Raw genomic sequence first — 14,749 nt, forward strand, 5'->3', positions numbered from 1 at the left:
CAAGACACTGGCATGCTGGATGGTAATTGGCGTTGAGCAACCAAGTGTAATTGGCGTTTTGTTCTGCTTCACGAGAGTAGTCTTGCTGCAAAGTCTCAAAGCTGCTTCAAGCTGAGCTACGATGTTTTCACTCTCGAATAATGATGGTATCATTACTTCATCTTCGTACTCTCAACCTTCCACCTACTAAGACATCTCGTGCTCCGCGATACATGCTCAAATGAAATGCTTGTGTCTGACTTAGCAGGCCGAGCAGCAGGGTTATGGCAGGAAGTGAACTGTCGGCTCGAGTGAGGGTGGTGCGGCGTCATTTACGGCTAGCGCGTCACGAAGGTCATGTCGCAGCTGCCACTCTCAAACACCACGCTTCCTCCTTCACACATATACACCCACTCTCAAGTCCAACCCAAACTTCCTCATCCGGATTGCATCGCGGGAGAGACGCAGCGCCAGAGAGTGCCATACGGGATGCACGACGCGTAGAGCCAAGAAGCTACCAGACGCGTGTTCTGCGACACCGGCTGAACAATCTTCAGCGACGGCCAAGCCGTGAAAGAGATGCCGCCTAGCCTTGATGCAACCCTTTACCGCGAGAAGACGCCAGTCTTCAAGCATTCGCCCTTACAAAAGCGAGTCGTGCTGGGAAGCGGCGTTATCTCTCGCTCACCCGAGCGAGGTACCAATGCCAAGAGCAAGAATGCCCTCAAACCGCGAAGTTACGGAGATGGTCCGCTGCCCTTCAAGCCTTCGGAAACAGCCCCGCGAGATGCTCGTATAGTTGGGCGCGTGGCCGAGCCGGGAAAGCTGCCCATGTTCACGTTGAAAGTGGGAGACGTCGAAATCGAAGACATTACTCTCCACGAAATTCTGGAGTATGTCTCGCCTTATGAACTGGAGCGTTTCGAAAATGAGCAATTCGCGGAGGAACGCGAGGCACTCGCCGTGGCGCTGGCAGCAGCTGAGGCTGAGGAGGAGAGGCGCCGGCAGCGGCGAAAGGAAAAGGCCAGACGGAAGGGCATTGTGCTCTTTGAAGAGGTCGACGACGAGGAACTCGACTCGGCGGATCCTAACGAGGTAGTTGGGCGCCATGGGCGCGCTCGACCTACTTACAAACATTTGTTCAAGAAACCTCAGGAACGTCGTCGACGGCGAAAGCGAGACCCAGAGACCGGAGAATTGTTACCGCTAAGTGACGAAGACGATCAGATGGATACTTGCGTGCCCATGGGCAGCTCAGACAGCGACCAAGAGCTGCCGCCATCAGGCAGCCGCGAATCTGCGTATGGAGGTGGCGAGCTGCCAAAACGTCGCCGACGGAAACGTGACCCAGTGACTGGAGAATTACTTCCTCTGCCGCCGTTACCGCATGAACTTGGGCAAAGTTCTGAGGCGTCTGTCGCCTCCGTGCCAAAGGTAGAATTACCCGTATCACTGGAACCGAACAAACGTCCCAGACGGAGACGGCATCCAATCACTCGCGAACTGATGCCACTGGGCTGGAGGTACAACCCGGAGACCGATCCTGTGGCCCGAAAAGCAGCTGGCTTAAGCCCATCCATACGACGACTCAGTATCTCCCAAGAACAGCAGCCCAAGCGCGTGAAACTGGCATCAGAATCTTCAGCAGATGATCATACTCGTTCAGCCAATACGACTCGCAATAGCCCACACCAGGCTTCACCACGAGGAACGCCCCGTCAACAGCAGAAAACTATCGTCATTGATCTATCAGAGACCGACGACTTGAATGACGAGAAGGAAGAACAAAGCAAGGCAATCTCAGCTCCATCTCCTGGTGTAACAAGACCGACTCCAAGGACCTCGATGCTTCATCCTACAGCGCATACAGCGTCATCAGGTTCCTCTAGCGAACGAGTCACAGTTGCCTCATTTCTGAAAGCCTCTGCGACTCTTTCGGATGAATCTGACACAGACGATTCAGAGCTATTCAAACAGAAGCCCGCTGTGAGAAACACTCCGACTCACGGCAAGACTAGCATTCTCAATCCTATTGCATCAAAGCAGGCCGTCCACCCTGCGGAGGACGAGGCAGCTGACAATGACGAGTCTGATCTGGATGACGGAGAGTGGTTTGTAGAAGCCATCGTCGGCCACAAAATGTCAGACCCGAGGAGCCATCCCGGCAGGCCGTCCATAATGTTGTACAAAACAAAGTGGGAGGGCCACGATGAACCTACTTGGGAGCCAGCGGACAGTTTCGTTGACCAGAATACTGTCTCTGAGTACCGCGCTCGTGCTGGACTAGACAACCCAAAGCAGGTGATCAAGAGCCCTGGCAGGATTGTACCAGTCGTGGCATCGAGTAGCAGGTCCCTCGCGGGACCGAGTTTGGCACAAGGATCGAAGCTTCCAGGCTCAAATTCGGCCTCCACTTCATCGGATGGTGGCAGCGAAGAGGATGAAGACGAAGACGGATATGAGATTGAGGAAATCCTCGCACACCACATGTCCGACCCGAGAACGCATCCGGGAAAGCCACAGACGATGCTTTACAAGGTGAAATGGGTTGGATATCCAGCAAGTGCAGCGACGTGGGAGCCGAAAGGAAGCTTTCCAAACCTCGACATAGTCAATGCGTACCGCAGGAAGGTCGGCTTGAAGCCTGAACGCGCTGATTGTGGCCAGTGACATCGCCGTCAACGCATCTTTCTTCCGCAACACTACAGTCTCGATCGGAATGATGCGGTCAGCGGCCAAGAAGTGCGGGCAAGCTATAGCTTTCGTGCCGGCCGGACGATGCTTGCCGAGCCTTAATACCAAATCAAAATAACCTCACTCGGTAACTTCATCTGCCCTCCTTGTTCTTATCATGCTCTTCCAATATGCGCAGCTTGGCTCAGACGCCATTCGACTCATTCGCTTTCATACTCGCACCAAAACCAACGATGTGCATGTAACACTCGAACACCAAGCGAGATACTGGGAGCCAGGTGTTCGCTATTCAGTGCTTTCCTACCAACCTGCTGGGCAGGATGTAGATCGGACAGGCATCACTCTGAATGGCAGAACAAGAATGATCGACTCCAATGCCTGGAGTGCTCTCGCTGATGCCGCGAAGACCAGCAAAGAAAACGATCGTTACTGGCTTAATGCACTTTGTATCAATCAACAAGACAAGGCTGAGGCGATGGAGCAGCACAGACAATTGAGACAGATCTATGCTGGAGCCGAGAAGGTGGTACTTCGGCTGCATTCTTCCAGTCACGATCAAGCACTGGGAGATTTGGCGAACCAAGCACAGGCTTACATTGATCAAGCCACTGATCGGGAGGCTCTACTTCAGGCAAAGAAACTTGTCGTGGCCCTTGACGAACAACAAAGCGAACTTGATGCGAATGATTTGAAAGATGTTTCACGTGCTATCCGAGAGTCGCTGTGAAGCGGCCTCCTCTTAGCTGTCATCCAAGAAGAAATACGAAGAAGAAGTCTGCCAACAACACGAATGTCAGATTTGGATACTGCTATTCTTACATAATCCAATAAACCGCAGCCGGTCTCCCTTCTCAATCAGCTAAGAAGCCCCTCCCTCACTTCGCGATGCCGCCCAAGGTCTTCTCAAATTCCGTCTGCCCGCGAGCATCTTCTTGTGATTTAGCTGGAGTCGCACGGCCAGAGTCTACCTTAGACACATCTACAGGAGCAGGAGCAGGAGCCGGCGTAGGTGTAGGCACAGCAGCACCTTTGCGACCGCCCAGTGCCTTCAAGATAGCTTGCAATTTCGCCTTTTCCGCCTCTTCCCTCTCCTGTTGCTTTTGCTGTCGCCACAACGCCCTCCTCTCCTTGTACTCGTCCTCGTGAGAGTACTGCGCGGCAGCCAAAGCATTCGCATAACTCGTTCGAATCTGATTTTGTTCGATCTCAGTCAGAATCGAATCAGTCGAGATGTAGCCTTGTTTGAGTTTAAGGTAGCGGGCTTTGGTTTCTTTGGAGAGATGGTGGGTTCTCAGGGTGAGCTTGCGACGGAGGAGAGTCTTGACTTTACGATTCTCCCAGTCGTCTTGATCATGAGTGTACCAGCCGATGATGGTGCCGGAAGTGAAGCGTCCACGATAGTACTTGTTGTGGTCGAGGTCTTTGCGCTGATCATGGATGCGTGGGGCGCCTGGAGAGGTTTAGTCAGTGAGACTGCCGGCAAGTATCAAGGTATTTGATCAGAACTTACGTCGTCCGGAAACATTATACTCTCCTTCCGTAATTCTCCTGCATGCTCGGGGAAGATCTCGCTCGTCTCCCCATACACGGCGTGTGATGCGGTCTGGACGATCGAAAGGACCGCGGCGGAGACCTGCTCCTCTGGTGATTCTACGGTTGACAGTGCTGCGCATTTTGACAAAAGGAACAACGCAAGATCAACTCGCGGTAAAAAAGGGAAATTAAGTAAGAGCGAATAAGAGAACGTGATTGAAGAACGGAATCCAAGACAGGAAGGGAGTCTCACTGAACTTGTATCATATACATGTCTTGAGGTGGTGACATCTGCAGGACAAAGAATTGTCTTTGTGCTATGATAGGGTCTTGTGATCTTAGATGTTCATCTCCACAGGAAATTGTCTTAGACAAAGGATGAGTGCAGGAGGTTCGTAGAAGCGACGATGGCTCTAGATTGGGCGTTGCATGCTCGAGTCTGGGAAAGCAGACTGTGGATGTGTGGGAACATGCCACAAGGTGAAAGCGACAAGCAATATAATGGCATAGCTTCGTCAAATTCTCCCGTGCCTTGAAGGATATCATCTCTCACCGACGATCGAAAAGGACAACCTACTTCTCAGTGTGAGCGGTGGCCAGAGGAAGGTAAGCACACAGTAAAGCAGCAACGAAGCAAAAGAACAGGCGCGAATATACTTGCGAAGTATTATAGTACACTCTGTCTTTCGTGCAGCCTGTGGAAGCATCAGAAGCAAAAAGATTGGTCTCAAGGACTTTCAAATATAGGAATAGCCGAAGGTGCTAATGTATGTCAGACATTGCATCCTTGAGATGAACTAATGGAGTAGTACTCACGGGCTCGAACCCACGACTGGAGAAGAAGTCAGAAGATGATCTTAGAAGCCATGTGAAAGCAGGTAATATGTACCCTTGAGGTGTCTATGAGCAATGCTTTGCAATTGCTTAAGAGCCACACGCTCTACCGATTGAGCTACCCCGGCAACTTGGGGCTGTTGATGTCTTCGGGCAATGGTAAAGTGAATATGAAGGTGCACTGGGTAGCGGTGGGGTGGTAGTGTTGAAATTTTTCTTTGGTGCGAGGTTTTATCGGGCCGCAGATCGGTGCGAAGGCAGGGAACCGACGGCGACGATAGCCCAGCGACCTGGGAGCGGGTGGCAGGACAGCATTTCAGAGAGCGTGTTATGAATCATCGCGCTGAACACGCATATCGTGCAGTCGTTTTCGACCGGTCATACGGTGCTGGGTCTGATATTCTTCCCATCAGGTGGGCATTCCACAACTGTGCGGTTTTGGCGATAGCGAGCTGGATCTGTAACCCACGGCCTGGCGTTATTTTGAAAGCACATGTGGCTTCACTGCTCGGGTCTTATTCCTGGCCGAACTGGGCGAACGGCTGTCTGCCATCGTGGGGCAGGAAATGGATGTAAGCAGTAACTATCTAACCGCGATCCTTTGGAGATTGTGAAGGCGCCGCTAGCGAAAAAAGACTGCGATGGTCGGTCTGGCCACGGTGTAAATGATCTGAAAGCTACGAATGCAGCGTGACAAATGATAAGGAATTGTGGCGTGGATGAAAGAAAGTCGGAGAGGCAGACAAGCAGAACTGAAGTGTGCGGAAGAGATTGAGCACAGGCCACTTCCTCTTTCGGGACCTCCGCCCGCAACTTCCTCCGTCTCTCGCGAAATGTCGATGGGGAAGTAGGCACGACATTGACGAAGGACGGCTTGTGAACATCGAGCGATGAATGCTGGACAGAAGAGCGCGCGGCGATTGGCGTCAGGCAATGGTATGTTGCAATGCTATACTGATGAAAGGGAAGACACCTAACACTTTGCCAGCACTTTCACGCGACACCGTATGCACCTCCTGCTTGAACCGACTCGCCCATCCTTCATCACGACGACATGCTTCCGCCGCGGCCGCAGTAGCTGAGAAGCCCGCACAACCTCCACGAAAAGCCAAAGTAAATCCTCCTGTCACACGACCCGAACCGCGAAAGGCCTTCCGAGTGCTATGCAGTCCTGTTCTGTCCAGGCCACCTCAAATCACCCGGGAATTGACATCATTTGAGAAAGCTTTCTTTCTCTATCAAAAGCGTCTCAACGAACGGCTAGCCCTGCCCTTCACGCGCTACTTCTACACCAAAAAGGGTACACCAGCAGATCTCGAATGGAAGCGAAAAGCGCCAGCACGAAGAGGCGTGGCCGCGCGAGATGTGGGAGCATACAACGCATATGCCGATGATGGATGGAATGACGAAGTGCCGATAGGGAGCAAACTTGGTGAACCCGAAGATATCTACGAAAAGCTCATTCGCGACGCCGAGGGAAAGACCATCTCAGATGACCTTGTTGGAGACGCGGAGACCGGCGGAGAGGAAATTGCCGGAGACGCAAAACAAGGCGAGGGAGTTCGCAAACCTGTGGGAGACGTCGTGATCGAGCGTCCCGCGCCGCGGAGGACGGAAGCAGATGAGAAGAATGATCAAAAGAGTCTGAGTCGAGCAATGGACCGGACATTATATCTCCTTATACGGGACAAGCAAGGCGCATGGCATTTCCCACAGGACCGCATTTACGGTCGGGAGAACCTGCATCAGGTATGTCCTTCTCCCACACTTCTGCTGACACCCGCACGCCAAAGCATGAACTAACATCTGACCAGGCCACCGAACGCGTCCTCCTCCAAGCCGCCGGCATAAACATGAACACCTGGGTCGTCGGCAACCACCCCATAGGCTACCACGACCAAATGTTCAAGTCACCTCAAAAAGCCACAATCCTCGCGAACAAGCTCGTGACGACTTCACGCCAGCCTTTCGAGCGCAAGGAGTACGGATTGAAGGCTTTCTTCATGAAAGCCCGGATCATGGCCGGCCAAGCCGATCTGACCAACAACGCATATGGCGATCAGGACTTTTTGTGGTTGACACGTGAAGAGATCGAGAAGGTGGTTGATGTGGCCTATTGGAGGAGTATTAGGGGCATGTTGCCGGCGAGGTAATAGGCAGGCGAGAGACATGCATACACGGTTGCGAATGGGACTGGTAGGACTATCGGGTGGCGCCACTAGCACGTCATATAAGAGAGAAGAAGAGGGGATGCGTCTGTATGAACTGTATATATAGGCAAAAGCTGAAAGGAACAAGCTACGAGAAGAGAGCCCAGCTCGTTCACAGACTGGTCATAATCACGTTTTTCAAAGAGGCATAGCATGACGTTGGGGACTGCAAAGGTGAAGACAAAACCGACACTGATATGCCGCACTTTACCCGCAATATGCACAAAGCGATTCTGTACAATACGTACATGATCAAGAGCCTCTTCCTTTGGCAATACAGCCTATGCAAGTTCTCGCCCTCTTGTCGCAATTTGTTGTTACTCAAGACCCTTCCCTTCTTTAACCATTACTTCTCCCTCCTCTTGCAACTTGAATTTCTGAATCTTCCCGCTCGCCGTCTTGGGGTAGTCCTCTGTCCAGAAAACAAACTTGGGCACTGTGTCAAAGAGTTAGCACAGCTCATCACAAAGCAAATGCAACAGGGCAAAGAACTCACCCAAATGCCCACTCAGCCTCTCCCTAACATAATCCCTCACCTCCTTCGCACTCAACTTTTCCCCTTCAGGATTCCGATTCCTCACCACAAAAGCCGCCACAACCTCTCCATACCTCTCATCCTTCAGCCCCACCACACTAACCTCTCTCACGCCCTCATGCGACAACAAACAATTCTCAATCTCCAAAGGATGAATATTTTCTCCTCCACGAATAATCAGATCTTTGATTCGTCCTGTGATCGCAACATAACCTTCCTCATCCATGACAGCTTCATCGCCCGTGAGCATGAAAGTTTCGTTTTTGCCGGACAAAGATGGAAGAGAAATCATCCCTTCTTTAGTCTTTTTGGGGTCGTTGTAGTATTCTTTCATGAGGAGGTAGCCGCTTACGGCGAGCTCGCCTTTTTCGCCTACTTTGAGGGTTCGGGAGTGGTCGAAGGGGTCGACGACTTTGGCTTCGACGTGGGGTTGGAGTTTTCCTACGGTTTCGATGCGTTTTTGAAGAGGGTCGTCGGTGCGGGTCATGCAGCTTACGGGGGAAGTTTCGGTCATGCCGTAGCAGATGGTGAGTTCGGTGAGGTTCAGGACTTTGTGCAGGCGTTTCATGAGTTCTTGGGGGACAGACGAGCCTGCTGCGATCCCTGTGCGGAGGTGCTGGAAGCCTTCGTTGGGGATTGTTTTGTTGGCGATTAGTTCGAGTTCGGCGAGGAACATGGTGGCTACGCCGTAGAGACCTGTGCCTTTGTAGTCTTGGACGGCTTGGAGGGAGGCGAGTGGGTCGAAGGCTTCGGTGGGGAAGACGATCTGGGCGCCGTGTGTTGCTGTGGCCATATAGCCTAGAATGCATCCGAAGCAGTGGAAGAGAGGTGGAGGGCAGACGATGACATCCTTTGGAGTGAGGAGCATGCGAGCTCCGATCTGTGCGCCGTTGTTGAGAATTGAGCGATGTGAGAGGCAGGCGGCCTTTGGAGCTGAAGTAGTACCGGACGTGAACTGAATGTTGACAACATCGTCCTTATGCAGGTTTTCATAAGAAATCGACTGGGCCGACTGTCCTTCTTGGATCGATTGGAAAGGTACTGTTGCACCCAATGCTCCGGGATCGACTCGGCCATGGGAGTTGTCGACCAACACAATCTCCTCGAGCGATGGACAGAGCTCCGATTCCAGCTTCTTGCCTCCGATGCCAGGGGCGATATGCTTCAAGATATCCGAATTGTTTCGTGGGTCCTTTCGAATCAAATGTGTCTCGGTCCCAATGATCAAATGTGAAGTTTCCAGGTGGTTCAAGGCGCTCACGACCTGGTTGGCGTTGAAGCTCGGATTGAGCGGATTCAAGATCGCACCCAGCTTGAATATGGCATATGTTGCAATCGCGAACTCGATGTTGTTGCCCAATGAGACAGACACACGATCGCCTTTCTTCACGCCTATGTTTTGCAGGCCTCGGGCCAACGCGTTGGACTTTTGATCCAGCTCCTCGTAGGTAAGTGTTATACGTTGATGTCTCGTTGATACACTGTTCTGATTCTCAATGCAAGCTCTTGATCTCTTTCATCCATCTCTAGCAAGGTGGGAATGGGACGTACGCGGGTCGGTCGCCATAACGCGAGACAATGGAAGCAAAGTGCTCCGGCACAGTCTGTTCGAGCAGTGGAGGCTTTGAAGCGTCAGATCAGCATAACATCCATTCATTGTCCTCAAGCTTCCCACCTCAGAAGGCCCTCGATCGTGTGCAATAGTGAGCAAGCTCCGCTGCCCATTGGCGATCCTCGGTTGTCGTCGCCATAACGATGGTAAGCATAGAGAGCTCCCTAGCCTCCGGCTACCCAAAGTCCGGAGGAACATGTCTCCAGCACAGCTTCATGAAGCTCAACGGAGCTTTCTGCAGTCGTGATGGCATGGTGAAGACGGTGAAGGGGCACTGCATGTCATAAAGTGGCTTCGGATCCGTTTGAGCGGAGTCGAGCTCGTGTGGGGAAACGCCAATGCACGAGCCGCGAGACGACGATCATGAAGCGAGGCTTGAGCCGAGAGCCGAATGCTGAAGGAACGAGAAAGAGTCGTGCAGTATGAGCTGTTTCTTGTTGTTGTGCAGTCCCATTCGTTCTGCAGACCAGAAGTCATATCTGGTCGTTCTCGTATGTAGCGGAGTACCTCGCTTCGTGATGTCGGAGCTCGTGTCCATCTACCAGGTCCTTCATTTTGTTTATCGAGTATGCCACTGTCGTAACAACAATAATGCCGATCTCATGCCCATCGTCCCGTCACATATCGCACACATAGGCTTGTCCAGTACGCCAAACACCATGCTTGCTCGCCTCGTCTCCAATGCCGATTCATAATTACAATGCAGTACCGAAAGTCATCTTCCTGGCATCACACCTGCGTCTGAAGACTTCGCGCTCTAGAAATCTGCAAACATCTTGTCGTACTTTTCATACATTTCCTATGACAAGATTAGTATTGGGCAAAGGCAACTTTGTCGGTTTCACTCACCTTTGTATACGGTTCCTTCTTTTCAGGCTCTGGATCATATTCGTCAAAGTTGCGCGTGTCATCTGGGCTTTTCAGATGTGGTATAATGGGGCCTTTCATCCGCCGGTGGTACAAATCATCCCAGTTGATGCTTGAAAACCACGGATGTTGCTTTACCGTTGTCGCTCGACCTGCCATGTTGCCCAATCGTTTCGTCACATCCACTGTACACAGTCCTCCAATAATATCTCTTGCGTCTTTCGACATGGCACTCGGATATCGCACTTTGCCTTCAACAATCTGTTCATAAATCTTCATAGGATTCTGGTCCCAGAATGGAGGTTGTCCAACTAGAAACTCGTAGATCAGAATTCCAAATGCCCACCAGTCCACTGCTGTGCCGTGGCCCGTGTTTCGAATCACCTCGGGGGCAAGGTACTCGGGCGTGCCACATAGCGTATAAGTCTCGCCTGTATGTTCGTCAGTCTCCGATGCGTGGCTCACACCATTGCTGGCAGTCGTTTGGTGCATGGGTCGATTTTTCATACGATTCTCAATCTTTTTCGCGAAACCAAAATCCACGAGCTTTAGATGTCCTTCAGCGTCGATTAGTATGTTCTCCGGCTTAAGGTCTCGATACGCGACGCCTTCGCGCTCGTGCAGGAATTCCAGTATCAGGACAATTTCTGCGGCATAGAATTGTGATGTAGGTTCGTTGAATCTTCGTGCTCGTCGTAGGTAGGAAAATACTTCTCCGCCTGGGCAGTAGTCTAACACCATGTATAATGACTCCGGGTCTTGAAAACTCGCGACCATGGTCGTGATAAAAGGGTGGCCAGCCACGGCGGCCAGAACATTTCGTTCGTTTCGAACATGCTCAACCTGCTTCAGCCGGATGACATCTGCTTTTCGAAGAATCTTCAACGCAAACACTTTGTTCTTGGTCTCCTCTTTTCGATTCGCCAGACGCACGAGCCAGACGCGCGCGAATGTGCCAGTGCCCAGCGTTTTGACGAGATCAAAATCGTCGCGGCGCAGGTGCTTGCTCGAGTGCCCCACTGGTTTGTGCTGCGGATCTACGACAATCTCATCCGGCTCCAATGGTCGCTTGTCGGCCTCCCACTCCGACAGTCTTTGCTTCTCGTTCTCATGCTCGGCTGCATCTGCGCTTCCGTTCGCGCTATGCGAACTGCTTCGGTGGAATCGCGAGGCGATGTTGTGGACGACGCCCGGCGCCATGCTGGGCGAAGTTGTCTGCTATCGATATCGATACGGGAAAATATGTTTTCTCGCGATGGCGTTTGTTTCTCGCGGGGCAGTTCTCTGGAAAAATTGGTGTTGACGCTGTTGTTGTCCTCGGCTAGTTCTGTAGGGCAGCGGGTGTTTTTCTTTCTCCAACTGGACTACTGCCACCACCGCATGCTCCTCGGCGATTCGATCGGGACAGCGAAGTGAAACGTCCTTTCGTGGTAAGGTCAGCTCTTTCAGCCGCGAGTACCGGTGGTTCGGTGGCTCGTGGGTTGCACGCGCGCGCACAAGCACGAGAATAGAACTGGATCTTTGTGCGAGCTGAAGGCGTGCCGGCGGTGCGATGTTGGGTGGTGCGGTGCGGACGAGGGGGAGAATGTTGGGTCGGGTCTGGCACAGTTTGGGCCTTTGACGCTCCAGCAGAAGCTAGACGATGACCTACTGACAAGCTACGAAGTCGGCGGCGGCGAGCTTTGCTGCTCTCTGCTCGCTGCTGCTGCTGCTCAATTTGTGCAGTCGGACGTCATGGCCCCCAGCTGTCGAATCCACACCCACGCAACCATGCCACTCACCGAGCAGGGGCCGCGGGTCGAGATGCACGCAGACTCACACTCGCCGATTTGCTTGTTTGCGCTTTTCCTTCATCACTCATCTCCCACAATCGCGACAGTCGCTGTGGTCAGAGATGCACTATCGATATCGCAGCACGCGAGTGCCGCGGTGATACGCGAAGAGGCCATCTCGTGCGTGGGAAGAAAGGGCATCGTCCATTGGGGGTCCAGTGGTAGCTACGATGCTTTTCGCATGCCGACCCGACACCGAGCAACAACAATCTCTCAACCGATCGCCCAGGGCTCACACGCGCACGAAGGTGCTGACGCCTACCAGCCCACGCGCCAGCAAGGAACATTGCGAACCCTCCCTGCCCGCTGCTCGATTTCTCGCCAACTCCGCTGCCAAATATCGCGACATCTACGGCCCTTCTGGCAATGCCTCAGGATCCCAGTCGCGCGTGACGTTTGAAACTCACCGAGGACTCCACCATGACATTGTGACGATTCAGGTCTTGATGTCAATCAAGACTCCATTCGATGATCGTCGCTATGGTCGCATGGCTCGTGTAGAGACCGACGACCTGCTGTTGCAACGGCACATTGTTGCACATGTCACGATCGAAGTGGCCAATCTCTTCAGCTGTATGTCCCAGACACTCAGTTGCAAGTCGCCCGAACGGACTTCACTTGGGGCGCCACTGCATGACCTACTGCTATACACCGTGTGGATGTCAGGAATGCAGCAACAAGACATGTCCATAATGTCTCCAGCGTGTCAAGCATGTCTTGATGTCCTGTCGTGCCTCAGACTGACCACTTAATGAGACATGCGAGACTGTGTGAGCCTGCTCCCATTCAAAGTAACGGCATACTGCACTTATAAGTGAAGTCTCCTCCGCTGCGAGTACTCAAGACATATCACACATAGCAGAATAACACCACAGCAGAATCACAACACAGCAGAATCACAACACAGCAGAATCATGCCACAGCACACTGACAACATGAGCGACGCTACTGAACAGTTTCTATCTCATCTCGGGAAATGGCTTTGCGACTTGGCGAACAATCGTCCAACTGAGAGCAGTCGAGGATGGCTGCGCCAGCTCGCCGAAAAACATTCTTACAGCGCTCTTCCTTGGGTTCGAGATGGCGTCGAGCAAATCGAGCGGGAGATGCTTCACTTGAGAAAGCCAGTGCATCAGAATGGAAAGGCGACGGATACCCAGACAATTGTCGATCTCAAAATCGCCATATATGACGAGCGTCAACAACACCAGGCGGCCATAGCCAAGCTGGAAGAAGCCCTTCGGAAGCGACAATTGGTTGATGATGAAGCCACCACTGGAACCACGGAAGAACTCATCGACAAGTCCCAGGCGCAGTCGGCTGAATGTCAGAATTACGAAGCTGATATTCGCCTTCTGCTTGAGGAACTTGAAGCAGCGGACTCTGCCCTCAAAGCACTGCAAATCGAGCACGACGCTGTCCTCGAAGACCTACGCGACGCAAAAGAGCGCCGTACTGCTGCTCTTCATTACACCGACCAGTTGCAGTCAATACTGGGTGTCAATCTCGAAGCGTGGCACGATAGCGACTCTGTCGCTGAAGACTCTGTCAATGGAAGCAACGAAGACGCAGCGCCTGCAGACCATCGCCGCTCACTCAGCAGTACCCCAAGTTCGCCCCAAGTCGTCGCACCGTCAACGCATGACAGCGGCACACACAACTCGTCACCCTCACCAGAGCAGCCAAACCGTTCGCAGCAAGAAATCCATCCACTGAGTCGAGAACAACAATATCTGCAACGCATACGCAATCTAGAGACAGAAAACGAAAAGCTTCGTGAAGAACTGCAACTTTCTGAACAACTGCACGCTAACACAGACGCTGCAAAGTTTGATATTCCCGAAGAGCCCTTTCAGGGCAGCGAGGAGGTCGTCAAGTCTCCGTGTCAACTCGATGGGCACCAGCGGCTACAGGAAGGGAAATTTACTGCGCAGGGAGTCATCGCTTCTGACGAGGGTAACGACGAGTCTTGCCAGGGAGGAGACGTGGGAGCTGGATGTCGTGCTTGGAGAGCGCCACGGATGACGGAAAACTGCGAGAGAGCATTGTACTGGCTGAATGGATGGCATAGGAGTCACTTCCATGTGATGCATTGACGCGGTCATTCAATATTTCGAATACTGTCCACTATCTACACCTCAATCAACTGCAAACAATTGAACACTCTCCTCCTTTTATACTGAGAACATTTGTTCGCACTTAGCAGCTTGTCAAACTCCTGTTCAGAAAGAGGCGCCCAGTCACCCAGTATGCGTAACCACACCTCCCCAGATCTTCATTACATGCTTATGCCGAAGGCGGCGCCTGGCAGCCGCCACTTACACAGGGAGATCCAGTAGGACAATCCGTTGCAGATGCACACGACTTCGGCGTGCATTTCTGACCACTGCACGTTTGCCACGCTGGACAGCCAGTCCATCTGCAAGTAATAACAATCGGAAGCTTGACTGGGAGAGTTTCATCAGTTTCATCCACGCACGTACCGTCCGAAACGACGCAAGTCCTTCCAGCTCCACACTCATCATCATTCTCTATCGTTCTAGATGTTCTTGGCGTTATTGAAAGAGACTGGTGCTAATTGATTGAACTCGGGCGAATTACAGCCTCGTTCGACCCTCGTCTGACTGGGAACTCCGTTATTTCGCAAAGCAAT

At 52.4% G+C, this 14,749-nt stretch overlaps 7 protein-coding genes across 7 annotated transcripts; 4 read left to right on the forward strand and 3 right to left on the reverse strand.

Moving 5' to 3' along the window:
• Positions 1-558: 558 nt before the first annotated feature.
• On the forward strand, positions 559-2,649 carry RHO25_009787 (uncharacterized protein; the record flags this gene model as incomplete). The annotated part of the gene is made up of 1 exon (XM_023601314.2): positions 559-2,649. The coding sequence occupies one exon, from the start codon at positions 559-561 to the stop codon at positions 2,647-2,649; it is 2,091 nt and encodes a 696-aa protein (XP_023454106.1).
• A 181-nt stretch (positions 2,650-2,830) lies between these two features.
• Positions 2,831-3,400, forward strand: RHO25_009788 (uncharacterized protein; the record flags this gene model as incomplete). Its single annotated transcript, XM_023601315.1, has 1 exon — positions 2,831-3,400. One exon carries the CDS (start codon positions 2,831-2,833, stop codon positions 3,398-3,400), a length of 570 nt encoding a protein of 189 aa, XP_023454107.1.
• Positions 3,401-3,548: 148 nt separating this feature from the next.
• Positions 3,549-4,346, reverse strand: RHO25_009789 (uncharacterized protein; the record flags this gene model as incomplete). The annotated part of the gene is made up of 2 exons (XM_023601316.1): positions 3,549-4,123; positions 4,184-4,346. 2 exons carry the CDS (start codon positions 4,344-4,346, stop codon positions 3,549-3,551), a joined length of 738 nt encoding a protein of 245 aa, XP_023454104.1.
• Positions 4,347-5,930: 1,584 nt separating this feature from the next.
• RHO25_009790 (mitochondrial 54S ribosomal protein mL46) lies at positions 5,931-7,193 on the forward strand (the record flags this gene model as incomplete). Its single annotated transcript, XM_023601317.2, has 3 exons — positions 5,931-5,976; positions 6,029-6,789; positions 6,855-7,193. 3 exons carry the CDS (start codon positions 5,931-5,933, stop codon positions 7,191-7,193), a joined length of 1,146 nt encoding a protein of 381 aa, XP_023454105.1.
• A 374-nt stretch (positions 7,194-7,567) lies between these two features.
• On the reverse strand, positions 7,568-9,595 carry RHO25_009791 (uncharacterized protein; the record flags this gene model as incomplete). The annotated part of the gene is made up of 4 exons (XM_023601318.2): positions 7,568-7,686; positions 7,747-9,266; positions 9,337-9,407; positions 9,461-9,595. The coding sequence occupies 4 exons, from the start codon at positions 9,593-9,595 to the stop codon at positions 7,568-7,570; spliced, it is 1,845 nt and encodes a 614-aa protein (XP_023454110.1).
• A 559-nt stretch (positions 9,596-10,154) lies between these two features.
• RHO25_009792 (uncharacterized protein) lies at positions 10,155-11,464 on the reverse strand (the record flags this gene model as incomplete). Its single annotated transcript, XM_023601319.2, has 3 exons — positions 10,155-10,196; positions 10,247-10,695; positions 10,774-11,464. The coding sequence occupies 3 exons, from the start codon at positions 11,462-11,464 to the stop codon at positions 10,155-10,157; spliced, it is 1,182 nt and encodes a 393-aa protein (XP_023454111.1).
• Positions 11,465-13,031: 1,567 nt separating this feature from the next.
• RHO25_009793 (uncharacterized protein) lies at positions 13,032-14,192 on the forward strand (the record flags this gene model as incomplete). Its single annotated transcript, XM_023601320.2, has 1 exon — positions 13,032-14,192. One exon carries the CDS (start codon positions 13,032-13,034, stop codon positions 14,190-14,192), a length of 1,161 nt encoding a protein of 386 aa, XP_023454108.2.
• Positions 14,193-14,749: the final 557 nt, after the last annotated feature.

The sequence above is a fragment of the Cercospora beticola genome, chromosome 6, assembly GCF_033473495.1.
Source record: "Cercospora beticola chromosome 6, complete sequence".
NCBI classification, from domain to species: Eukaryota; Fungi; Ascomycota; class Dothideomycetes; order Mycosphaerellales; family Mycosphaerellaceae; genus Cercospora; species Cercospora beticola.